The following is a 25,347-nucleotide window of genomic DNA, read 5'->3' as shown; positions in this document are numbered from 1 at the left end:
GTTTGAACTGCCTTTCCTCCTGCCTAAAAAGCAGCTTCCAGCTATGCCATCTTTGTAAAACACAAATTGTCTTGGGTTACTAGCTCCAAGCCACGCCCACACCACCTTTGGTCTAAATCTTGTCAAATCTTGGCTCACTTCACCCTTTCAAACAGAATAAACCCTCCTGCCGACATGGCATAAAAAGAGATTTTTGTCATTTTTCCCTCTGTGACCACTGAGTGTACACCCGGAATACATGCTCACTAACTGACTCCCCAGCCCAACCAGCGATAAGCCAGCTCCGTCTGTCCTCAAGCACCTGGCACTCGCTTGCACCCAGCTTCTCAGTCATTCTGATCCATTTATGCCACCATCTTGTGTATCTGGTTAGCCCAGGTGGCATTTATCCCAGGAGCAGTCCTGCCCCAAGAAGGATGAAACATTTAATATGGGTCAAAAGGCTGAGATACAAATACCCACGAGTGCATGAAGGAAGACCAAAGCAATTACTATGACACTAGCAGTTTTTAAAATAGAACCAACTCTTTTGCTTCACTACATTTAGGTTGACTACTGGACTGAAACCTTAATAAAGGCTGGGCAAGGAGAATGCGCTTTGAGGTGAGTCTTGGATTTGAGTTTAATTTTATTTTGGACAGGCACCCCAAAAATCAGATTTTCTGTTACATAAATATGTGCCTTGGGGAGGAAAATAGTCATTTGACATCTGAAAGTAAATGTGGAGAATTCGTAAAACCTACTGAATCACCACGGGATTATGGGGAAAATATTGAATAATTTAGACTGAAAGACTAGTTTCCCAAACCTCTTGTCCATTTTAGGACAATTTGTTCAAAACTGGAATTATGTCTTTTGATACAGTTGGCATTTAAATGTCTGGTCAGAGAGAACTTTGAAGCAATTTTTAAATTCCCACTGATTTACAGAGAGTTTTCTCCTGCTACCTTCAAATGATTTCCTTTTTTTAACAAGTCTCACTTTAAATATTTTGGATAGTAAACTTAGTTTCTGCCTTAGCCAATGTTTCTCATTCTGCATCGAACCGGACACCTTTTTACCTCGTTCACGATGCCTTTTAAATACCTACTGCAACTTTCGTCGGGGGGGGTCTATCTGTCCCCACTCCCTCCAAGGACCCTCGCTGGGTATCTGTGGAGGTTTCCAGAGCCCTTGGTTTTTCCCTTGTGAAAGATCCTGCCTTGCGTTGGTTACCTGTCCCCTGGCCTAACCCGCTGCCCTGCGGTGTATCAGAGGGAAAAGGGCAGGAATAAAACCTAGAAAAGTTTGAGACAGTTTCTTTCAATACTTCACGCACACCTGTGAAAAAACAGGGTAGAGCCTATTTGTGGCAGCCGTTCAAAAGCAGAGAAACAAAAAAAGACTTTGGTAGAAAACCAACTTTAAATATTGCAGGCAGCAGCTTTGTTTGGTGTTTGAATCCCATGCTGGTGGATGCTAATTCCGTAACATTATACACTTGCCTTTTTTTGGGTACAAAGGTAGAAGGGGGGTTTTCTTCTGTGTTTTTCAGTGCAAAGTGATTCCGATCAGAAAGGACCAAGGTTTCAGCTCCAAGTAACTGACATTTCCATCTGAATCTACTCTCTTTTTTTTTTTAAAGGGGGGAGAAAAAGGTCTAGTTTTTCAGGAAAAGAACCTCTCTACGCAATCCTGAAACTGATCTTTAGATTTACTTTTCCTTAATCAATAGAAGAAAAACTTGATTGCAACTCAACACTTACGTGACTCTAGCGCAGGACTAACTGAATTTTTGGTTTTGAGAGTAGGGGATTCAGACATCATTTCAGGAATCAGAAATAATTGGCAGCAAGTGGGGGAGAACTGACATGAATTCTTGTTTTACCTAATTTTTCCTGGTTTACCAAGATTTGGCTTAATATTTCCGACTCCATTCCTCCAGTCTCTGCAGAACAGGTTAGTGACATTTTTCATAAATACAAATATTTAAATGAATCCTCCTTCCTGCTCTCTGAACTGTTTCCCTAAGGACTCCAGCCTTAAACCTGCCTCACATCTCCTTCTGCTAAAAGCTGTGTGTGATCTCTGCTAAAGGCTTCCTCCCATTTTCAGCAAAACTGACTAATATTTATTATGTGCTTAAGATTTCAATGTGTGTGCTTGACAACTGAAGATTTACAGTAAAACTCACAGGGGAGACTCACTGATTTTCCATAGAAGTCTGTCTGAAGAATTGTGATAGCTTCCAATAATTAGAGAAGGGTTTTTAGTTTTAAGAATGCTATCGGAAGCAAACTCCAGTGTCTACCCATGCACTTGGTGCTGACGCAGGAGTATGTGTAATTTGGAGCTTGCCTCTCAGCTCTACAGAGCGGCACAGATCATCCAAGGGGTAAAGCCAGCGGTCCAACGGATTGTAACTAAAATGAAAACAAGTTCACTTTTGTGATGTTCTTTCTCTAATTAATTTGCTGCGACTAATTACTTGCTTGTGTACCGGATTCTATTTTTATTGTAATTCCAAGGAGCCACCCCTGGCATGGTTCTTTTTTTATTACATGTCTATTATTCATTTCACATATGGAAAGTCAGTGGACAGTCTTCTACAACCTGTGACTCTGGTCTGTACTTCAGAGTGATGGACTGGCTCTATAGTTTACAGAAGGTGATGGCAAACTCTAAATCCTCCTACCTGTAGGACCACATTGTGTTTTAACTGACTTTTATGGGATCCTGATTGAAAGCTGTTGCAAAAATTAGGAGAGCCTGGTCTCACAGAGGATGGATGTCTGTTCTAGAGACACAGCAGGCATCTTTAGAGTGGGGTCCTGTTTCTCAGGGCTTTAGTAGCTGGAGAGTAGATGCCTTTCCTTGACTCATTGCCGTGCTCATTGATTCTTTCTAATTTCCTGACAATTTGAATGATCTCATTACACTTCCAAACTGCTTCTCATGGGGGAATCTAATTTGTTCATGAGGTGTTGAACGTAGGAGGGCCTGCCAGCATCCAGGGCATTTCATCCTGACTCAGAACTGTTGATGTTGTTATGTGAATGTTCTATGATGGTTGTGATGTGTCTTGGGACTTGCCACCAAACACACCTGGTGTTCTATTTACTCTGGCAAGCTGGGGATTTTTTTTTTCTTTTTCTTTTTAAAATTCCAGGATGAATTATTCATCATTACTTAGAATTTGGGTCTCTTTCATCTTCGCACTTGTACGGCACCAAGGTGAGTACTACAAACTTCCATAAAGCTCGTGATTAGCATGCCCTTGAATGTATAAAGAGACGCTTTTGTTGGAACTGTAATTATCAGGGCAGGTGTACGTGTGTCTACAGTTACAACAAGAAAAATGTAAATTAAATTCTGCCGTCAAGGGCAAAATACATTAACTCTGAATGATGTTCATTTACATTCCTACTTTTTCTTATTTCACTTCGAACACAATTTGTATATACCAAGTTGCCCCATGTCAATGGAATAAGTCTTTAAGATAATGCAAATTATTTTCATTAAAAGTACACAGGGTAGGTGTGTGTGCATCCCATGCCTGATGATTGATTCCAATGAAGGCATTTCACTGGTGGCACAGACTTTAAAAAATACACTTGTTTAAGCCAAAATGAGGGAGTTCCAGTGGCATTAATGTCAGTGACTTGAGTATCAGTGGCCATTTACAATGGCCAAAAATCTAAAACTGCAAGTGAAATAAGAAAAATTTTCCCCTCCGTGATTCATCCTTTTTCTCTATGTAGCATTGCCCCGGGTAGGTAGGAGATCTCATGCATTTCTACAGTTTTTGAATTTTAGGCAAGAAAGATGGGAAAGTCTATATCGATTTGAAACTTTTATGGCTAAAACTCTAGAGCATCTTCTTTGTTTTGTTTGTTTAGTTCAGCGGACACGTGATTACAAGTCTGAGTGAACAGATCTATAAGGCATGTGGAGCCCTAACATTTTCCTAGGATTGGATAAACTTAAGCAGTTGTAGCAGGCAGGCTATAGTGTGAAACCCCACAATAATGACTCCAACTGCCTCTAACCTCGTACTCCTGCTCTAAGAAAGTATGTCTTATTTGGAGAAAAAAATAAAAAACAACGTTCTGGGAACATAGAGTTTATTGTAAAATTCCTGGCCTAAAATCAGCATGGGTGAGGAGATTCTATCTTCTATTAACTCTGATTCTATTGATAGGCTATGCTGTTAACAAGCTATATTTTTATAATAGTAATGACTTCTAAGGTAGGAATTGCTGTAGTTTAAACCTACTCCCTTTTATTAGTCATATTTTTTTATTCAACAACTATTTGATAAGTACTTACAATATTAGATATCTTGATTATTTGTATTCTTCTTAAAATTGAAAAATGTTGATTGTCCATCCTTTCCTGTTCAAAATCATGAGCTAGTTAGGATCATTCCTGAAGGGATGAATCTTGCAAATTTGTGTCACCTTTGGAGCAGAGAGAGAAGTTAGGGACAATCTCTCTGACCATAGTTTTCTGTCTCCTCAGGAGGGGCATGGATTTCTCCTGTCCTAGGCAGATTGGCCAACACTGCCCCGAATACCAATTAATCTTTCTATTCAAATGATTACAATTCAGCGTGAATTTGAGACCTTGTACACACTTGGACATCACTTCTAAAAAGTTCCCCATGAAGGATAAATCCATGACACGATTTGATTTATTATTATTAATTTGAGAATGTTCATTACCCTTCAGATTTAATAAGTACCTGTGTATAATTCTATGATAGGGATTATAAAGAGATTTTTTTTAAAAAATTGCTTCCTTCTGGGAATTTGGAATTTGTTACCTCTATGTAATTATGACTGTTAGAGAAACCTTTTTTGTCTACTGATGGTGACATTAAATAAAGCACGTGGGCTGAGTGCCCCTGTGATAAAACTAACTACAGCACCTCCCAAAGATTTCCTTTAGTTGGCTTCACAGAGACTTCTGAAGGTTGGGGAACGATGCTTATACACTAATGACCAGGATCGTCTTCCCCATTTCCCTCTTGATGTTAGTTAGCCCTTGGAAACAGAGTAGCTCTTCCCCCAGGCAGACCTCCCCTCATTCCCTGCTCCACGAGGAGAGAAGCTGGCACTCGGCCAGGCACTACTGAGCTGCTCTCTGGTCACTCGGCCACTCTCTTACATGAGCTGCTCTCTGCTCACTTAAAGGCTCCCAAAAGAGCAGGGCAGCCCTTGGTGGTTTCTCGCCAGCCTATCGGCTCCATCAGCACAGAGCAGGGATTTTCCCAAGGAGGGGCCCCCGACCTTGGGATGGGGCATCAACACCTGCAAGCAGGTGCCTCACGAACTGTCAGCAGAAGCCCCAAATGCATTTGCCACACATGAGTTAAGAAGACGGAAGAACAGATGATGTTCTATTGCTCAGTTTTCATCCAAGAAAAGAAAGGACAGAGGCAAAGAAACATTACACCCCAGATACAGATTATTTCATAAATGCCATTGGACCTGATCATCAGTAATGTAGACCCTGGGGAAATTGTCTAATTTCTCTCTCTGAGCTGGGCCACCCCTTGCAAGAGTTTGGATGAGAATCTTCTGAGAAACAAGCCAGCTTGCCAAGAGAGGTGGTGACACGGTTACAGGAGGGGAGCTGTGTGTGTCTGTGTGATGACTCTCACCTTTGACCAGGATGATGAGTAAGCGCCCCAAGCCTCCTCCCAAAGACTGCTCAAAGGCCCAACCTCCTTTGCCCCAGAGGATCCCAAGTCTGTCTTTGTAAACAGGAGCTGGGCAGAGAGACTTCTCATGGGGCGGGAGCTCAATCAAGGTCATTCACAGGCCAGTTACTACAAACCCTCTCTTCCCACTCTTGTCCCAGATCCAACTATTGTTTATTTCCTCTGTGATCTGGTATCTTCTCCTATTGTGCATCTGGAGGAAGGGGACTCCTTTCAGGAAAAGACTTGATAGTAGAATTCTTGAGCTAGAAGGGAGTCTCATAGCCACTGGCCACGTTCTCTGTACGTTGCCTTCTGATCAAGGATTCAGCGGGCTAAGCCACACCAGACCTAGAGGCACCTCTCAGTGCTCTGAGAGCCCCAGGCAGGGCTGATTTCACAACTTTCCAGCCAGTGTTAACCACTGCTGTCTCCTAAATGTATGGAAACATAGAAATGAAGCGGGAAGTGATTTCTCTTACGGAGAAATGCCATCACTTCCACGCTCCCCTTTCCAGAGGCAGAAGATAACGCACCGTGTCCAGCCGAGGCTGAGGATAACTGAAAAGGCTGTCTGACTTACACGTCGTTTGTAAGACTTACTGAAAGAAGCTGGCTTTAGTGGGTGGGAGGAAAGCAGCTTGCCGAACCGAAGGGGGATCGGCCATCCACCTAACCGCCCTGTCTCTTGACAGTTCAGCCCAGGGAGCTCATGTATCCATTTTGGCAGAATGACACCAAAACCCCTAAAGTAGACGACGGAAGCTCATCCGAGATTAAGCTGGCCATCCCCATCTACTTCTTTGGCGTTCCTTACCGCACCATCTATGTAAGTGACAAGCAGCCCAGCTGTTGCTCTAGGGCTCTCCCACCTTGCTGGTCATTAAGGAAAAGTATTTTAAATACCTTCTTCCAGGGCTCTGGGAATGGAGGATTTGTTGGCAGCCCAGATGACGAGTTCTGAAGTTTCATGAGCTGATAGGTTTTATGATTAAGAAAGTCAAAGGTATATTTCATGGCTAATGTTCACAGCGGAGGAGTATACAGAGCAATGGATTGCTTTTGTGGGTGATGAAACACCCAAGCGAAGCAGAGACCCCAATGCCAGGAACATTATTTCTGCCACTAGACAAGATAAAAAGATACAATGAACCATAATAGGAGCAACAGCAATTTTCTTTCCCTTCTGGGGCTGTGAAGACTTTAGGCATCTGCTCTTCTGAGGCTTCCTACCAATATGGAGCAGAGTCAAAGCAGAGTAGAGGGGTACTCAACTATTATATAAAGGTTGTTTGCAGAATTGGCCAACCTCACTGGGCCTGAGATACGCCATAGGGTCTCATTGTCAAAGCTGCATGAAGAAATGGTATCATTTGCTGTCAGAGCTCTCCTGGGCACCTGTGTTCTCAGGTTATTTTTAATTTTTTGATCATTGGAATTGCTGCTAGTGAGACTATAGCACATTGACAAGAAGATTCAGAGCAACTGAACCTGTCTTGATTTTCGGCCTTAAAAGAATTGAGTGAAGCAAATGTAGATTATATTACATCCTATTCTATTCCGTGCTCTGCCCTGGAAGAAGCAATAAAACTCCAGGTACCTCCACCTCTGGCCTCCTCTGCATCTGGAACCTCTATCTTCCCCAACTTTTGATTGATAGCTCAAGGCTGACTCCCACTAGAAAAGAGTTCCCTCTTCCATTATGTAACCTGTGGTCCTTGAACTTGCAGCATCAGCATCACCTAGGCACTTGCTAGAAATGTCACTTCTCAGGACCCACCCCAGACCTACTGAATCTGGGAGGGGGCCCAGCTATCTGTTTGAACAAGCCGTCCAGGGAATTCTGTTGCCCACAAAAGTTTGAGAACCACTGCTCTTAACTATAGAATATAATCAAAACAAATCTGGGTCATCACTAACTTCCTCTGCTAGTCTGTGTGTTTTAATCACACCACTGTTCCCTAGAAGACACATTGCTCCGGCATCCTGAAATGCCTTTTATGCTCTACTCACTGTAGAGCCTCCTTAGTCTATAACAGCTGATTGTAAGTTTCTGAATGTGTTGACCTGATTTTGGAGGTGAGAGGGCTGCACAGGACTTCCATTCTGGAAGCCTTGGTCTCCTAGACCTCTAGAACACGTGTGTTTAGTTAAGCTCCCCTTTCTCCTCCATTGTGCTAAGTGACATGGAGTGTGAATAATTCTTGCCTTTGCAGAAGGAGGGTCCTTAATTTGGGGGAGGCTTATTCGAGGGCAAATTTTTCCTTGGGTTTCCAGCACTTTAAGCCATGCAGTCTTGTTGAGGCTTCTGGGTTGTTCACTGATACTTGCAGACAGCAGACTCTGAATGTCCTTGTAGCTGGATCTCCAGCTTCCTTTCCAAACCGCACACCCTTGCTTCCAAAATAGGTTGACATACATACCCTTGGCCCAGGTACTGATAACTTATCTCTGGGATCTGAGTCACTGTTAATGTCCATAATATTACTAATTAAATATGAACCTAACAATAGAATGTTTCTCTGTTGAGGAATTGCAAGTATTCCCGTCACAGACACTCCTGCTGTTGAAACCGTACAAGCCTTTGGGTTAAATCAGCTTCATGTACCAACATACTGAGCTGCAGACACAGGCAGAGGCATATTGTTTACAGATCCTGTTTATGAGTATATATATCGGCTTGTTATTTGCAGTAAGGTTTAGTAATTTAATAAGTTTACTAAGCCATTTACAAATCATGAAGAAATCACCATAAGATAGTCATTTACATATACAGTGTAAAGTTTTCATGTCTCCATTTTGTGCAGAGACTATACAAAGAAGCTAACAAACTACAAGAGCTGTAATGGAATTGGGCTCATCTGTAGGTTGTAACCTTATCTTTTTCTGAGTACCGAGTGGTTCTGGCATCAATAGAAATCCTTTAAATGTCTCATCCAGGGTGGGATATGGTTCATCTTGAGATCTGAGTTTGGTGATGGAGTATTTGATTTACCTTTCACTGACACTCCTCTTTTGTCATGTAATAGGAATCAAGGTCTAATATAGAGTTCCTCCGTTTTTTAATTTAACTTTCTGCTTCCATGTTTTTTGGGTTTTTTCCTGTCTACTTTGCATCTGTAACTCTGGATCTTCTTTATTGCCCACATAAGCCACCTGCTAGCCCAACACATGCACACACACACACACACACACGCGCACACACACACACGCACACACATACACACAATCCAGTAGCATTTGATAAGTATAAATAAAGACAGGATAGAGAACATGAAAATGAGGCTGATTATTAATAAGAAATGCAGCTGGCTACAAATTGAAAGTGAAAGGAAACCAATGAGTTTGTCTGGAAGCAAATGAACCTCCTAGTTGAGCAATGGAAGCTGCTGTTTTGGGGTTCTGATTCAGTAGTTTAAAAGTCGTTTCTATTCATATGATTAGGCGAGCATCTGTCTTGGTTTATGACTCTGAAATTGTCACGGTCTCAGATCCACTGTGCAAAACCTCTTTTATTTTTGTAGGTCAATAACAACGGAGTTGTTTCATTCAACGTGCTGGTGAGCCAGTTCACGCCCGAATCTTTTCCCCTAGCGGATGGGAGGGCCTTCATTGCTCCATTTTGGGCAGATGTGCACAATGGGATTCGAGGCGAGATCTATTACAGAGAGACCATGGACCCTGTCATCTTGAAAAGAGCCACCAAGGACATCAGGAAGTACTTCAAAGACATGGCAACCTTCTCTGCCACTTGGGTTTTCATTGTGACCTGGGAGGAAGTAACGTTTTATGGAGGAAGCAGCACCACACCTGTAATCATTCAAATTTTCCCTTTTCCACTTCGTATTCTGACATCTAATTCTTGTCCATCTTCACTACTGTGAAGGAGTCTAATTGTTAGAGCTGAAGAATGTCAGTTTCCTTGAGTTACACTGAGGAGTCTTGCCACCCACTTTCCAGGAAACAGAGGGAGCTATCACACCTAACCAGTCCAGTCAGCTGTAATATTTCAGAAGATGTGTCATCTCTATCATGAGCCATTACAAATGTCTAAAAAGAAGCCCTCCACAAGTTTCTTGCAGTAGGTAGCATTCCTATTTTGCAGGAGACTGATTGAGACACTGAGACCCCATACGATTAGGGACCCACCAGGAACCCAAAGGTCCCTTTTCCTTACCAGAGGCCCAAATGCCTCTCTCCATCAGCTAATTTCCTTTTCTTCTTTTTTCACAAAACCTGATAGGAAAAGGAAACTAGGGTGCCAGTTTGGAGCCAAATGATCTGGCTCATTTTATTATGTTATGACCTTTTTTAAAATTGTGACCAGGGCTAGAATTATTCATATTTGATGCTAATTGGATTGGGCAGTTGAAGTGTTTCATGAATAAAGTTTCAGCATCTGCTCAGAAATCCTAAATGGGCAATCAGATAAAAACCATATAAGAAAGATTATCACTGGCATTATTATAGAGATAATCAACTTTCTACAGAAAAAGGGACAGAACGTAATTTTCAGGAAAGCCTGCCGTTTGTGCGGATGACTTTGGCAATGGAGCTTTTTTGAAGCATGAGATACGTCTTCAATGTATAATTTCCAGTAAGCAAAAACACTCAGAAATCTTCCCTCCGCTTTCTTAGGATTATTTCCAATTCCATCTGTTTTCCGATTTCCCTGGCGATGAGTCAGTTGTTTCAGGGTGGAACAGAAACTACTGAGTTAGAGGCAGAGTTGGAAAAGTGCTGGGCTTGCATTTCGTAGCTGCCCTGCTGTGAGCACCCTGCCTCTTTGCACCTTCTGACCAGAGCATCGCAATGCACTTTTATCACTAAGAGGTTCTGGAGAACAGAAAGATACAAGTTTAAACAGTGGATGCACTGGCTAGAAATAACCTCTAAAGAAGCAAAAATTTCCCCCTGTCATGTTATGGATTGCTAACAACTCCTTGGGTGATGTTTTACGTCCTTGAGCCTCATACCTTACAGCTTTAGGATGCAGGATGCCAGCGATCGATAAATTTTAGTATCAGAGGGAGAAAAATAAAGAAAAGAAATGCCCATCAGATGCGGACCACCAGTTTTTCAAAAAAAACTTCCATTGGCAGTAAAAATGGCAAGATAATTTAGATACTTTCTGGTTTGTACTTGGGCGTAAATTTATGGACTAGGTGAGGACTCTTTCAATGAGGATGAATGAGGTAACATCTAAGTGCTTTGAGCTCCTTGGAGAAAAAGATGATAAAAATCCTCCAGAGCTGCAGGAGTGTCCATCCAGCCCTGTCTTCGAAATCGGCCCCCTCTTCCATCTCCCATTATCCTAGGCCCCCCCTTCTTTAGAGGAACACGTATCAACAGGCCAACTAAACACTGGGCATGAGAGATCTTTTAGAAGCAGAAGCCCAGTAGAAAGTCAAGAGTATGTGTTTACTTTAAGGAAGGAAAACTAATATTTATTGAGGCTGACTGTGAACCCAAGGCTGTGATAGGCTATCTTTGCAAATCATTTAGCCCTCACAAGAATGTTCCCAAGGAAGCTTGCCGTCCACTTTAAAGGTGAGGGGACAGGCCCAGAGAAGTTAAGTAACTTGTCCAAGTGTCAAGAAAAGGGATTTGAACCTCATACGCGGCAGAGCAGGGTGCAAACCCAGTCTCCTAACTCTGAATCCTGAACTCTTTCCTCAGCTGCCCCCCCCAGGTAGCATTAGAAGTCCTCTGAAGTATAAAAGGGCTTTTCAAGAATTAAAAACATGGTTTTACAAGAACAGATCCAGAGGAGTCTTACAACCCATGTTGAAGAGTTACCTGTGGGGGGGGGTGTGTGAGAGTGAGGGAGAAGGTGCATGAGGGCGAGCCAGCTTCTGGAGCGTTCTTAGGATGGCTGGCTGGTTTTAAGGTGACTTCTGGGATCAGACATGGGTTGCTTTCAAGACCTGCTTGGACCAAAGATATTTCCAACTTTATTTCAGGAGAAGGAATTCACATCCGGAAGGAGCATCCTGGTCTGAAGGAGGGTTTAGCTTTGGTCCTTGTGTGATGTTGACTTTATGCCTTTCTCTTGAATCTGACCCCACAGCGGCCATATAGGTGACTGCTCCCTCCTCTCTGTGTCCCACTTTGCCCTTTTGTTGAACGGGGCCGGAGAATGGAGGCATAAACCTGGGCGGTTCTATCATAAACGCCATCAGCTGTGGCAAGCACGGAGCTTGAGGAGAAAGTTCTCGTGTACAAAAAGGGCTTTTCTTTACTTGCACCTTTTCTCCCTCCCTGGGACTGTCTAGGATGGGAGATTTGGGGCTTCCAAGATCCTCTACCCCAGTTTGATTACACAGGATAAGGATGTGGGTCTTCCTCTGCATCTGACAGAATGTTAACCAGGACGGTATCGGGCAGCTGGGAAAATGCTAGGTTTGAATGGAAAAGGTCGAAGCAGCCTCTCCTTTTAACTCTGTTTTTTACTTGAATTTCCTGAAAACATGCATCAGCGGGTAGGGATTAGCAAAGGGAAATAGTAAAGGACAGAGTTTGCTACAGCTTGTTTCTGGAAACTGTTTGCAAGACTGATTTGAATGTATATAACATCTCTGTCCTAAAAAGTTGAAAATTAAGACCGTGTGTAATGACAGTGCACGAAGAGATCAGACTGGGAGCTCTGGCTCCAATTCTGTTTTCTGTTGCTGGGTCATTGTGGAACTTCCAGCAATTCATTTCCCTTGAGCCCTCAGTTTTCTTAGCTCCTATGATGGGAATGGGCCAAAAAATTGCCTGTCTTAGCATTGGTTGAGGTACAGATGGAGGTGGAGAATTTTGCAGATATAAAGTGATGTATAAATGCTCCATTAGAGTAGCGATTTCTCCCCACCAAGTGCTTTTTAAAAATCAATTTCCAGGGGCTTCCCTGGTGGCGCAGTGGTTGAGAGTCCGCCTGCCGATGCAGGGGACGGGGGTGCGTGCCCCGGTCCGGGAAGATCCCACATGCTGCGGAGCGTCTGGGCCCGTGAGCCATGACCGCTGAGCCTGCGCGTCCGGAGCCTGTGCTCCGCAACGGATCACTTTCCAACCTGCATTTAAAAGAGGGGGAGACATCTCACCAAGATTAGCGGTGTGTTCCAGGAAGCGAGAGAGCAGGGCCCATGCCACCACTGGAGTCACACCGACTGGCATTTGCGTGCTCTGCCCTCTCCCTCCCCACCCCCACGCCCTACCCCACTTGCTCTGGGAACAGGTGCTCACAGCCCTCTCCCTGGCTTGACTAGTTCCTATAGTTTATTCTCATGCTGCCATCTATAGGTGCCCACGTATTATCACATGCTGAGTCGGGCCGCTGACTTTCCTATCTGGTGCCAGTCAGCGATATAAGAGGGATGCTGAGTCAGCCTCTAGGTTATTCTCAGGCAATTTCTTTTCTGGATGCACAGCCCACATGTCTTGCTTTTCCCCCTGGAGGTGAGAACATATTTGGAGAGAAGGCAGAGCGCAGAGGCTGGGGTCAGAGCAGCTCTGAGCTGCTTGAGGGGGGAGGGGGCAGGGTAAAGGGAGCTGCTACTGGGGAGAGGAGCTCCTGGGGATGTGAGTCCTGAGCCCACCCACCCATTCGCATCCTGCAGGTGAACACCTTCCAGGCCGTCCTGGTGTCTGACGGCACCTATACATTCACGCTCTTCAATTATTACGAAATCAACTGGACCACTGGGACGGCGAGCGGCGGTGATCCCCTGACGGGTCTTGGGGGAGTGATGGCACAGGTAGGTGGTTCTCTGGCTCATCCTCCTATGTGTTTCTGAAGCACTGCACTCTCTTCTTATGCTCTTAACATCTGGGGGGAATCCTGCTTTGAACTGGAGAAGCGTGTCTGATCCTGCAGGTGGACTGAGGGACTAGTCTTGCCCATCTTTGATACCTGGATCCGGGTGTGGCATGAACTAGCGGGCCATTATCACCTGAAATGGTGGCCCCAGAGACTCCAGGAAAAGGGGTCTCTTGATTTCAGGTGTGCTGAAAACAAGATGGTGGGCAAGTAAACCAAGGTCGGGGTGGGGGTTAGGGGATGACGTGTGTGCTCAAAAGTCTGCTCTTCCTTTTGTGCTCTAGGCAGGATTTAATGGTGGAAACATCACCAATTACTTCAGCCTTCCGGGGTCAAGAACCCCTGATATTGTGAATATCCAAGAGACCACAAACGTCAATGTTCCCGGTCGCTGGGCATTTAAAGTTGATGGGAAGGAAATTGACCCAGCCAATGGCTGCACCTCCAGAGGTAAAGGCATTTCCTCTTCTCTGAGGCAAAGCAGGGTTTGTTTCGTTGAGATAGACAGGCAGGCTTTTAAGCCATGGTAGGGGGGACTCGTGGCTGATGCTTTACCCTTTGAAGTCTCTCCTCTGGGTAATGGAGATCAAGGTAATTTTTGCATGCACGTTCATCACTCCAGGAGCTGAAACCCTGCGCTGGCCATACCGCAGTTTCTGAAGCCTTTGCCTGGGGTATGAACACAGCTCCCCATTGGGAACTGCTGCAAAGTGGACGAAGCTCTTGAATGATTTCGCAGCCAGAGGGACAGAAGAGAGCCCTCCTGTTTAACATTATTTTTGTTGTCGTTGTTGTTGCCATGTCCCCCTTTAAATTTTCCTTCTCATCTTTACTCCTGCTCTACCATCTGCACTTTGTAGATCCATGGGAGTGGGTGAGCTTGGAGCATCACCAAGTCTGTACGAGAGAAAATCAGTACTTCCTAGTATGATTAGAAAGAAAGGAAAAAAACGTGTCATAGTCTTTAGGGTAGCTTCTCCTAAAATCCTCCAAGCAGCAGCAAAACATGCAGGAATTTAGGGAGAATCAAAGCCGGCTTTAGGTCTGTGGGAACAAGCTGTAGGTGAACCTCCGTGGGTTTCCTTTACATTGGCATCCAAAGTTTGGAGCCTCCTCTGAAATGTCCAAACCCCTTCGGATGTACAAAACAGCCCAGGACTCTCACAGGGACACCATGGTTTATAGATTCCCGCTTCTTATATGTCTAAAAGTATTCAGAAAACAGGATTTCTGGGCGTATTTCTGCCTCTAGGAGTGGAGGCTATAGCAACTAGAATTAGTCAATCATCTATCCATCTGTCTGTGCATTTATCTACCCATCCACTCACCCACTCACCTACCCACCCAACTACCCATCCATCCATTTAGCCTTCCAGCCACTGCATCTTTCCAAATGTGCTTAGCCAATCTCTTAGGTTGGTGAAGATGATGCTTGCTCTGGACCCCCATGACCCTACCATGGTAGAGAAGACAGCACAGAAACAGTGATGATACAATGTAAGACCTATTATGAGAGATGTGAGTGCAGGGTACTGTGTAAGCACAGAAGATGACCCTGGGGAAAATGCTTCCAGATTCCTAAGAAAGTTATGGGTTGGGATGAAAGTTTCAGGAGGTCTCTTGCCCTCCTTCCGTTGAGAGCATGGCCAGGTGACCTCTGAGTCTCGGCACCCCTGAGGGCTTTGATATGTGTAATAATCAGAAGGGCCATATTCCCCCGATCTGAAATGCCCACACCCTCTGCCCCCATCCCCTGCGCTGTGGTCACACTTATCAAACCTCTGCTTTTGCTCTGAGGAAAGGTCATTTGTGAAGATGGCCTGCCTGGGCATCTTTGCCTCTGTGGACTCTGTAAAGTCCTCCATGTTCGGAAGAGCAAATAAATGTTTAGAGCTAAGCCAGTATTAAACTGGACAGAAAAGAATCTAACTCCAAAGGTCACCAGGATTTCAGAGATTGCACTCTCCTCCCTTACAGAGTGTAAACACGTCTTCATCTAACGTCTATGAAGATACCAAACCAATGCCCCGTTATCTCTCTCGCTTTTATGGCCTGGGCTAGGGACCTACCCAGCGCCTCTCGCCTTTGTCCAAGTGTCATGGAGCTGACTGGCTGTGGCTGTGCTACCTAAGTGCCAGGTGACAGCCTCTCCTTGAGTCCCGGGAATGAAATGCTGTGATAATGGAAAACACTGGCTCGCAGAGCTGTGGGGTTGGTCAGACGCCAGCAGTGTACAAAGTCCTCACTTTGACTTCATTCTTTCCCTCCTGAGTTATGGCTTTGGGTTTCATATACAGGACAAATTCAATCTCCTCATACAGGCTGCTGTGTATTTTAATGTGCCACTGGACATACATCAATCTAATGAGATGGGGATTTGGCCTGGGCGATAACAGGGGAAGTGTTGCATAGAGCTGGTTTATTATATCATCATTTTGCAAACAAAATTATCTCAGAGAGTCTACCTTTTGGTCCAAACCTCCTCTATTCAAAGACATTTCCCCCTCATTTATTGGAAGCCTGAGAAAGCAGAGACTGGAAATCATACCGAGTGGAGGCTGTTAGAATATATGCAGCCTGGGTGAGTGCCAAAAAGCATTGAGGTTGGAGGGGCCTGTTTTCAGGGCTGATGCATCTGACCTACTGGGACTGTGAATACATCTATTATCCCATTCAGGGGCCATATGAAACATAACTGCCCGTTGAGACATAATTGTTCCTGTTGGACAGATATTGAAAGGAGTGTCCAACTGTCATGGCTTCTGCCTGGGCTCAGCTGGCAGCTTTGTGCTCTGCATTAGGTATTCAGTTTTATAAAAATTTGAGAAACCTTTTCAAACTACGGTTTCAAACCATAATTACTCCTGGTGTATGATATTGTTTACAATTCTTAATGTTGTATCTTTGATACTTTCCTTTTCAGACAGTCTCAATGTACAAATACCTCTACCTTATTGACCTGTGCCAACTTTTTATAGCATCTCTGTTCCCCAGGAGGCAGGGATGAGAAAATAACCTTGTCCACATTCTATGGGTTAGAACATTAAGACAGGCGGAAGTTCAGCCAGTAGTCTTGGCAGTTGATTGCAGATTTGTGACCATTGCCCAGTTCTCTTGACTCCGACCCCCAACCAAGGATTAGGTCATAGCCCCCAGCCCAGAGATGCTCCCGTGTCAACTGAAGGTTGATATGAAGAACTGGTAGATTTCAAGGTTTTTGGTGGGGGAAATCATTCTTTTAGAGAAATGGTTTTAAAGACTGAAAGCCTACCAAGGCAATAGAAGTATTTTAAACATTAGCACATCCCTTAGGACCATTCCCCTCCCCATCTCACTCTCCTCCTGACGTAGGTTCTGTCAAGAAGTTCTGTCCAGGGGATAAAGAGAGAGGAGTGCTGGACTTAGACCGGGCCTAGGATGAGGGGAGAAGACAACTGGTGTAGGTGTAAGTTCTGCCGGAACAGTGTCTGTAGGATTTACGAGCCCGGAAATGTGGGAAGCCAGGGGTCAGCCCGTTCCAGAATCATCCCAGGAGGCCTGGGATTTAAATTTGTGGGTCTGACTCCTGATTCTTTTCTGGCACATACTGAGCCCCCAGCAGCTGTTTGTTGATTGAATGAGTGGATGAGTGGATGAGTGAATGAATGCTCACGTTAGCAAATGAACCGACAGTGATGCCGAGTTACCCGGGGGGTGGGTGCGGGCCTTCTTTCAGAATACCCTTCCTCTTATCGCCGAAAGGAAGGCAAGGACTGCCGTGTGTCCTGGTGTATCCCATGGAGTGAGACAATGTGTCTTTCCTTGAATGAAAGTGTGCTCACCAGTGGTGGTGACAGTAATGTCAAGAGCTTAGATTGGATTCAGACAGACTTGGCTTGGAATCCTGGCTTCGCAGTTGAGTTGCTGAGTGATTTGGATGAATTACCTAACTTCCCTTAAGCCTCAGTTTCCTCACTTGACAAGTGAGGGCAACACTTCATATCTAATCGGGTTCTTTTGAGGATTAAACGGTATAAGGCAAGTAAAGCCTTTAGCCCGATGCCCAGCACAGAAGGTAAATGCTCAATAAATGTTAGTTCTACTGTCCTTATTCCCCAGGACAGTTCCTTCGGCGAGGGGAGGTGTTCTGGGATGACCTGAACTGCACCATTAAGTGCCGCTGTCTGGATTTCAACAACGAGATCTACTGCCAGGAGGTCTCCTGCAGCCCCTACGAGGTGTGCGAACCCAGAGGCAAATTCTTCTACTGCAGCCCGGTGGAGACCAGCACGTGCGTGGTATTTGGGGAGCCACACTATCACACGTTTGATGGCTTCCTCTTCCACTTCCAAGGCTCCTGTGCCTACCTGTTGGCCCGACAGTGTTTGCATACTTCCAGCCTCCCCTTCTTCAGCGTGGAGGCAAAGAACGAGCACCGGGGGGGCTCAGCCGTCTCCTGGGTGAAGGAGCTCTCGGTGGAGGTGAATGGCTACAAGATTCTCATCCCCAAAGGAAGCTATGGAAAAGTCAAGGTGAGACCCTCTCCGTCCTTCACGGGGAGATGGAGAAGCTGGAGGTGCTTCCGCCTGGGGAAGACTTCCCCAGATCTACTGCTGTTTGCTCTTTGTACCAAAAAGATGCATGGATCTTTGTAAAGATCCATGCAAATATCTTGTAAAATTCTTTACTAGGCTAAATTTTGTTTGTACAAGAGCTAACCTAAGCTTTCTCTTTGACATGTCTATCTGCTGTTTATCTTAAAGTACATTTAACTTCTTAGTTGACACAAACACACACACACACACACACACACACACACACACACATCCAAGCTCAGACATAACTGGGAACAGAAGTAAATTGTTTCTCATGAACCTGGCTTGCAGCAATGGTAGCCACGTGGCCATGCCCTGGAGACAGTGTAAACACAAAGTACAAACCCGTAATTCACTGCAGCTTTTGATTAACAGTCCTCACATCCCCCCATCCTGTTTACCCGAGAGCTGTGGCTTCATTCTCAGAGAAACGTCCAAACGTCCAAACTGATTGGTGTATCCATGGGCACTGCCTGTCCAGGCAGCTGGAGTGGGCTCGGTGACTTCTTTAGTGAAACCTGGGTGGAAAGTTCCCCTGAAAGCTTGACCCCTTTAACAGAATTCCCCACTCCTGCTTGGAATGGGAGAGAACACGGATCTCTGTGGTTCCTTTAGCATATGCAAATGACTCCTGTCCCTGTCTACCTGGATTTCAGGCTGGGGCATTGACAAAAGAGGGAGAACAAAAAGCCAGTGGCAATTACTCAATTTGTGGAGGCCCCAAGTTTCATGATGTTAATGGAGACCTCAGGGCAACCATGTATTTATTCAAGCAATAATAACCAGGACCGCGAGGGGTTGATTGCTGCAGCCCCATGCTGTCCTTAATCCCCAAGCATGGAGGTCGTCACAGAGATTACAGACCAGAACTGATGCCGGTGTAGGGAGGTCTTTCTTTTTTTTAAAAACGTGTTGTAGTTTTAATTGATGCAGCGTGTCCGACAAAAGGCAGCACCAAGGAACTAATTCCACTTTTTCTGGCTCTGCCCTTCCTAGGTCTGTCCAGCGTATCAGTGTCGTAATTAGAAAAGTGGGCTATTACAGTGGTTAAAATGCCAGTTTGCTTGGTATTCGGTTAGTCTCCCTAGAGACAGCTCTGTAAATCAAACCAGAGGTAAGAATCCGGCTGCAGAAGTTTGGAGTTTTTCCCTTTTAAATTTCTCTTGTGCTGTTGAGCACCACACCTGTCCTTGTGGATAGATGCTAACCTTTCCAGCTAGAAAAATGTTTGCTAGCTCTCCCCTACTTCCTCGTCTTGTGGGGATGATGGGTACAATATCTGAAGTTGGAGACGAAAGCTTCATGCTGCATTCCTATTTTCCATTTTGATTAAAATTCTTTTCCCTTCACAGTCAGACTCTTTTTTTTTAGAAGGAAAGGGACACCAGCCCCTTGCTTTCAGGCCCAGCAGCTCTGCTAATTTTGCGTGGCTCTCTTCCATCGTCCGAGCGTAGGGCATGGATTCCTCAATTTTCTGTAGCGACAGGGAGATGTGGACGTGAATGTAAATGTTTCAGAAAGAAAAGGTTATGTGATTCCAACTGCAAGCAAACAATGGGTCCCTTTTCCTTTTGCCAAATGGCTTCCGAGCGTCTCTGAATACACCTGCCCTGCTGGGGAGGGTGCCTCCATGGATGGCAGAGACCCCACCCGGGGTGAAGTGGGGACAGGCAAGAGGGGGTGGGAGGCAAGAAGGAGCCTGATTTGCCAACTTCCAGACACACAGGGCGGGGCCCTGCAAACAGATCTTAACGAACAGGTTGCCTTTCTCCATATGCTGGGATTAGGAGCTGGGCTCTGAATATGCATTTTCCCCCTTTGAGATGTTCTCGAGTGACAAAGTAAACAATTTAGGATTGTGTATGCTAATAGGAGCCAAAGAAAGCCAGCTAACATCCATATATAGTAAATGTCTCCTTCTAACTAATACTTATCAGTTTTCATCTTTCTCCCCCAGATAAAACTGAGTAGTTTAGGGTACACCAGGAAAAAGAGTGCCAACGCCAAATAGCTGATGGTGACGAAGAGCTCTGATTCTGGGGTCAGGTCTGCACAAGCCTTGGGCCACCACTGCCAGCTGAGTGGCCTCTCTGATCTTTACTTTCTCCATCTGTAAAATGGGGTAATCGTGTCATGTCTAGAAGGCAGGGCTCTTGGCTGTAGTTTGGACTTGGCTGTCTCAACTCAGCACTGAACAAAAGGCAGCAGGAAGCAGTGGAGGGTCGGGTCCTGTCACCCACAAATAATGCAAGCCCTGAATCTCAGTTTCCTCATCTGCAAAAGGGGGAGATGGTAAGGACCTTCTTAGGTTGTTGTGAGGATGAAATAGGATAGCCACATGTGCGACTGCTAGTACAAAGCCTGGCACCCAGTAGGCACTCAATACTCATTCCCACACTGCCATTCCCACCGAAAGTTCTTCTCATTCTAAGGCCTGTCCTACGATGCTACTTCTCTCTCCCAACCTTGCTCCCACCTAACCTTGCCCCTACCCACTCCTGGGAGAGACATGGTTAAGGGGGGAGAAGAAGGGAAGCAAACAGGGAGACTCATCAACATTGGCTCATCAGGGTCTGAGGACTGGGACAGCAGGAAAGAAATAAGAAGCCATGGGCTGGGTGAGAGTCCCCAGCTGCTCCCATTCCGAGCCCTCTGGGGTACAAGCACAGGACTCTAAGGTGTGGCTGAAACTGAGACATGCGTGAGAAAGAAAGGGGGAGAAACGACCACTGATGCCGAAAACGAAGGGAAAATCTGGGCAACGCCGATGGGCAGCGTAGGGACACAGGCAGTGTGCGTGGGACGAGATCGGATGCAGCAGGGGGACGGTTGCAACATCCAGAGACAGTCGCCCCCCCCCACCCCCACCGCACCCTGTGGCTTCTGCTCGGAAGCACAACCGCTGTCCTTTGTTAGCAGGGGCTGAGTGAGAGGAGAGGAGGGCATTCAGCGAGGGAGGTGTTTGGCATTTACGATTATACTGCCTTGGAGGAGATTTCACTTCCTACATCTCAGCATAGAGCAATGCACCATAATCACCCAGCGCTCTCGCTGGCTGACCTTCCTCAGAGTGTGGCTTTTCTCATCCTTGTTGGCTAACTTGCTACCTGGGAGATAAGGATAAATCAATCAACCCCTGGGTGGTTTTTTTTCTACTTCCTGCTCTCATAGGATGGCTTACATCTCAAGCCTGTTTTTTTGTTCCCTTCCCCCATAAGTCATACTAATTTCTAGGGACAGAGAATTGCACATGCCATTAGCCATGGTAAACCTTGGGAGCGATGCTTGGACAGTCTATTGTCTCACTTCCTAGACAACCCAGAGAGTTGCAGCAATGGTGGCACTAAAGACCCTTGATCTTCCTGTGTGCCAGAAATCGGTACAGGTGCAGGGCAGCCTGGACGTGCACTTACAGTCAGCCTACCAGGGCTGTTCTAGGACTAACCATCCATTCCAGCCCTCAAAAGTGATGTCTAGAGATGCCAGGCACATTAAGGGTGAAAAAGAAGAAAACTAACTCTCTGTTGGAGGCTTATCAAGCCACTTACACATGGGACTCACTCTTTTTTTTTTAAACATCTTTATTGGAGTATAATTGCTTTACAATGGTGTGTTAGTTTCTGCTTTATAACAAAGTGAATCAGTTATACATATACATATATCCCCATATCTCCTCCCTCTTGTGTCTCCCTCCCACCCTCCCTATCCCACCCCTCTAGGTGGTCACAAAGCACCGAGCTGATCTCCCTGTGCTATGCGGCTGCTTCCCACTAGCCATCTATTTTACATGTGGTAGTGTATATATGTCCATGCCACTCTCTCACATCGTCCCAGCTTACCCTTCCCCCTCCCCATGTCCTCAAGTCCATTCTCTACGTCTTCGTCTTCATTCCTGTGGGACTCACTCTTGATTCTTCCCCCATTTCTCACTCCCCCCAGCAAAAAGCCCCAGGCCCTGTGGAGTGTCCACCACGAGCTGTCCCTCCTCCACGTCTGGGTGCAGGTCAGGCCTCGCCCTCATCAGCCCTGGCCTCCAGCACCAGTTGCCCGCCTGATTTCTCTGTTTCTAATCTCCACCTACTTCAATATACCCTTCGTACCGGCCAGAGTGGACTTTTTTAAACACAAGTCCGACCACATCATTCTCTTACTTAAAACTTTTCGGAGCTCTTCCTACAGAAGAGAAATCCAAGTTGTTGTTTTTGTTTTTGTGGCGTTTTGTTTTCTCTTAAAAACATGCTTCAAAGGCCCTCCAAGATCTGTTCCCAACACAGAATTCAGAGCAATTCTTCCAAAACGGAAGTCAGATCATGTCGATCTTTTGCTCTGGGCGCTCTCTTCGCTCTCGGCTTCCCTCAGAGTCACAGCCAAAGTCTCTACAATGGCTGACAAGGCCGTGCCTGTTCTGGCTGCTCTTATCTCTCTGCCCTCCCTGACCACTGCCTGCTCCTGGCTCTCCGCTCCGGCCACACTGGCCCGTGCGAACCCAGCGCCCAGCATGCTCCACCCCAGGGCCTGGCCGTCCCCTCTGCGTAAGCCACTCTCACCCCAGATAACTGCAAGGCTTCTTCCTCATCTCAAATATCCCCCTCCCCGTGGGGTCTTCCTCGACCCTCCTGTCTAAAATTAGAAACCCTCTTCCCTAGCACTTTGGATCCACATTCCCAGCTTTATTTTCCTGCAGAACACTTTTCTGATGCTGTTATGTATTTTACATATTGGTTTTGTTTGCTGTTGGTCTCCTGAAGAGGAATAGACAGTTCCAAGAGGCAGGAATTTTCGTCCGTTTCACTCATTGCTAATCCCCAACTCTTAGAACAGAGCTTGACACACAGAAAGGGCTGAGTTGACATCTACTGAATGAATGGACTCTGCCTGTGTCCAGCTCCCTCTCCAGCCGCCCGTCCCCTTCCCTCTGCAGTACAGTGACACCCCATGACTGTCCCTATTCTCATGCAGCTACTTCTAACCACGTGATTTTATTCACTTGTCCTGGAATTCTCTGCCCCCTACTCTTCCTCTGGCTGCTTCTGTTTTATCTCTAAAGACCCAGGTCAGACTTAACTGCTCCTAAAAAGCCTATATGACCCCCCGCCCCGTCCCCAGGCTGGATCAGTGGTCAGGTACCGTTCTCCCACTGCATCACTGCATCACCTATGAACACATATTTAAAACTGTATGTCATAAATATCAATTTGTGTCCCTCTTCCTCAGTAGACCCAGACCTCATAACGGGCAGAGACAATTACTTTTCTTCTTCTTTATTTCTCAGCACCTAACATCGTGCCTGGTACCCAGTAGGTGTTCAAATTTGTTGTGTTGAACGATGGTATGACATAGGCCTGGTATCAGGAAGTGACAAGGTGAAACACTCAGAGAATAACACCAGGGCAGCCTCAAAACTCGATGGTGGGGACAGTTTGTAGAGCACCTTCCAGCTGGGAGGAGGGGTTGGGGTGCTAAGGGCAGCGAGGGGGTCATGGAAAGTATGTGCCTTAAGCTGAGACTTAAAGAATGGATTTCGAGGAGAAAGGGGGAAAAGCCAGGTAACTAGTCTTTCAAGAAAAGACGTGAAGCTGGCCCAAGAGCCAGCCGGGAAGTGTTGACAAGCCCCTGGTCCCCAGAGGGGTTTAGAGTGGCACTAAGCAATGCACGTCTGTCACAACTCAAACGCCGGCCTGCTCTCGAAGGTTCTGGGGCCTCTGCCTTCCTGGGAGGCAAGCCCGCTGGCACCCAAGCCTTTTGGGGGCCACTCTCTCTGTGGCGCTGAGTCCCTCCATCCCTCCCCCCTTTCCTGACCTCAGCTGGACCCACTGCCCTGGCCCCTGCTCACCTGCCTTTTTACTATTGCTGTTGTTGGCAGGTTAATGACCTAGTGGCTTCTTTGCCCGTCACCTTAGACTTGGGGGCGGTGAAAGTCTACCAGAGTGGCATGTCTACTGCTGTGGAAACGGATTTTGGGCTCTTAGTGACGTTTGACGGCCAGCACTACGCCTCCATCTCCATCCCAGGCTCCTACATCAACTCCACTTGCGGGCTTTGTGGGAACTACAACAAAAACCCTCTGGATGATTTCCTGCGCCCCGACGGCAGGCCAGCCATGTCAATCCTAGACCTGGGAGAGAGCTGGCGGGTCTACCACGCCGACTGGAAGTGTGACTCGGGCTGCGTGGATAATTGCACCCAGTGTGACACGGCCACTGAAGCCCTCTACTTTGGCCCCGACTACTGCGGCTTCCTCAACAAGACCGACGGCCCCCTGTGGGAGTGTGGCACTGTCGTGGACCCCATGGCCTTCGTGCACAGCTGCGTGTATGACCTATGCAGCGTGAGGGACAACGGGACACTTCTGTGTCAGGCCATCCAGGCCTACGCCCTCGTGTGCCAAGCCCAGGGCATTCCGATTGGAGACTGGCGAATCCAGACTGGGTGTGGTAAGCTGGCATCCTGTCCACACGGAAGGCCACGCCTGTGCAGGGGGGCCGGGAGAGGGTTTCGGGGCTCCTCGGAGAGCTCCCTGTTAAGACACACTGCCCGAGAGTCAGGGTGAGGTTGAAATATAGCAAATGATAAAGAACGAACTGTAAAAGCATCTTGACCTTTCTCCTCACCCAGTACTGTGGCCAGAAAACAAGAAACCACTGATGGGCATCCGTGGTCAGGAGACACGGAATGCGTGGCCGGAAGAGGGCCCTTAGCAGGGGTGGCCCGGGCAGAGTTGAGCAGGGAGGGGGCCGTTTCTGAGCTGGAGGTGGCTGTCCCCACAGCTGTTGGGGACATGTGGACACTGGCCTGGGGAATCAAGAGCAGCCTTTGGGAGAGGAATGCACCTCCCAGATGGAACCCATGGCATTTTTGTCCTTGGATGTTTCCTCTCTACCTTCAGGTTCTGTGAATCCTACTCTAGAGCATTTCAGCTGGTCCAAAAGGGGCAGTAGACAGGGCAGGTAGCAGACCCGGAAAGAGGCCTTGTTCTAAAATGCCGGGTGGTGAGGAAAAAAGCCCCCAAAGTGTGGGAAATCCAGCTGTCCCCTTGGAATTACACTTTTGGATTGAGCGTTTGGAACAATTTAGCTATCTTATGTCTTCCTTCTATACAACTTACATCTCTCTCACTTTTCCTAGTTATGTAAATGTTAAAAACGAGCAAACGAAAAACCAAATTGCTTCTTGGAATTTTGTTTCTTTCCTGGTCCTTGGTTTTCTCCATATGAGTAAACCGAAAATTATTATCCGTGCATTTGAGAGTGCTATGGAGGTGAGATTTAAAAGTTTCTTTCAGTTCCAAG

The 25,347-nt window shown here is 46.3% G+C and overlaps 1 protein-coding gene across 2 annotated transcripts in view; it reads left to right on the top strand.

Moving 5' to 3' along the window:
* The first annotated feature begins 222 nt into the window (after positions 1-222).
* The window catches only part of TECTA (tectorin alpha), a 73,646-nt gene continuing 48,521 nt past the window's right edge, over positions 223-25,347 (top strand). Inside the window, exons 1-8 of one of the 2 annotated variants that reach the window (XM_065881259.1) lie at positions 223-603; positions 3,149-3,213; positions 6,379-6,512; positions 9,208-9,495; positions 13,285-13,422; positions 13,769-13,934; positions 17,583-17,995; positions 23,922-24,492. In XM_065881259.1, coding sequence (XP_065737331.1) covers positions 3,150-3,213; positions 6,379-6,512; positions 9,208-9,495; positions 13,285-13,422; positions 13,769-13,934; positions 17,583-17,995; positions 23,922-24,492 — 1,774 coding nt within the window. In that variant the 5' untranslated portion in view covers positions 223-603; position 3,149. Of the gene's footprint in view, positions 604-3,148; positions 3,214-6,378; positions 6,513-9,207; positions 9,496-13,284; positions 13,423-13,768; positions 13,935-17,582; positions 17,996-23,921; positions 24,493-25,347 lie in introns of those variants that run through there. The other variant, XM_065881258.1, reaches the window with a different exon arrangement.

This window comes from Phocoena phocoena, chromosome 8 (assembly GCF_963924675.1).
Source record: "Phocoena phocoena chromosome 8, mPhoPho1.1, whole genome shotgun sequence".
In the NCBI taxonomy this organism is placed as follows: Eukaryota; Metazoa; Chordata; class Mammalia; order Artiodactyla; family Phocoenidae; genus Phocoena; species Phocoena phocoena.
The sequence above is the reverse complement of the archived record's forward strand: the minus strand, read 5'-3'. Positions and strand labels throughout refer to the sequence as shown.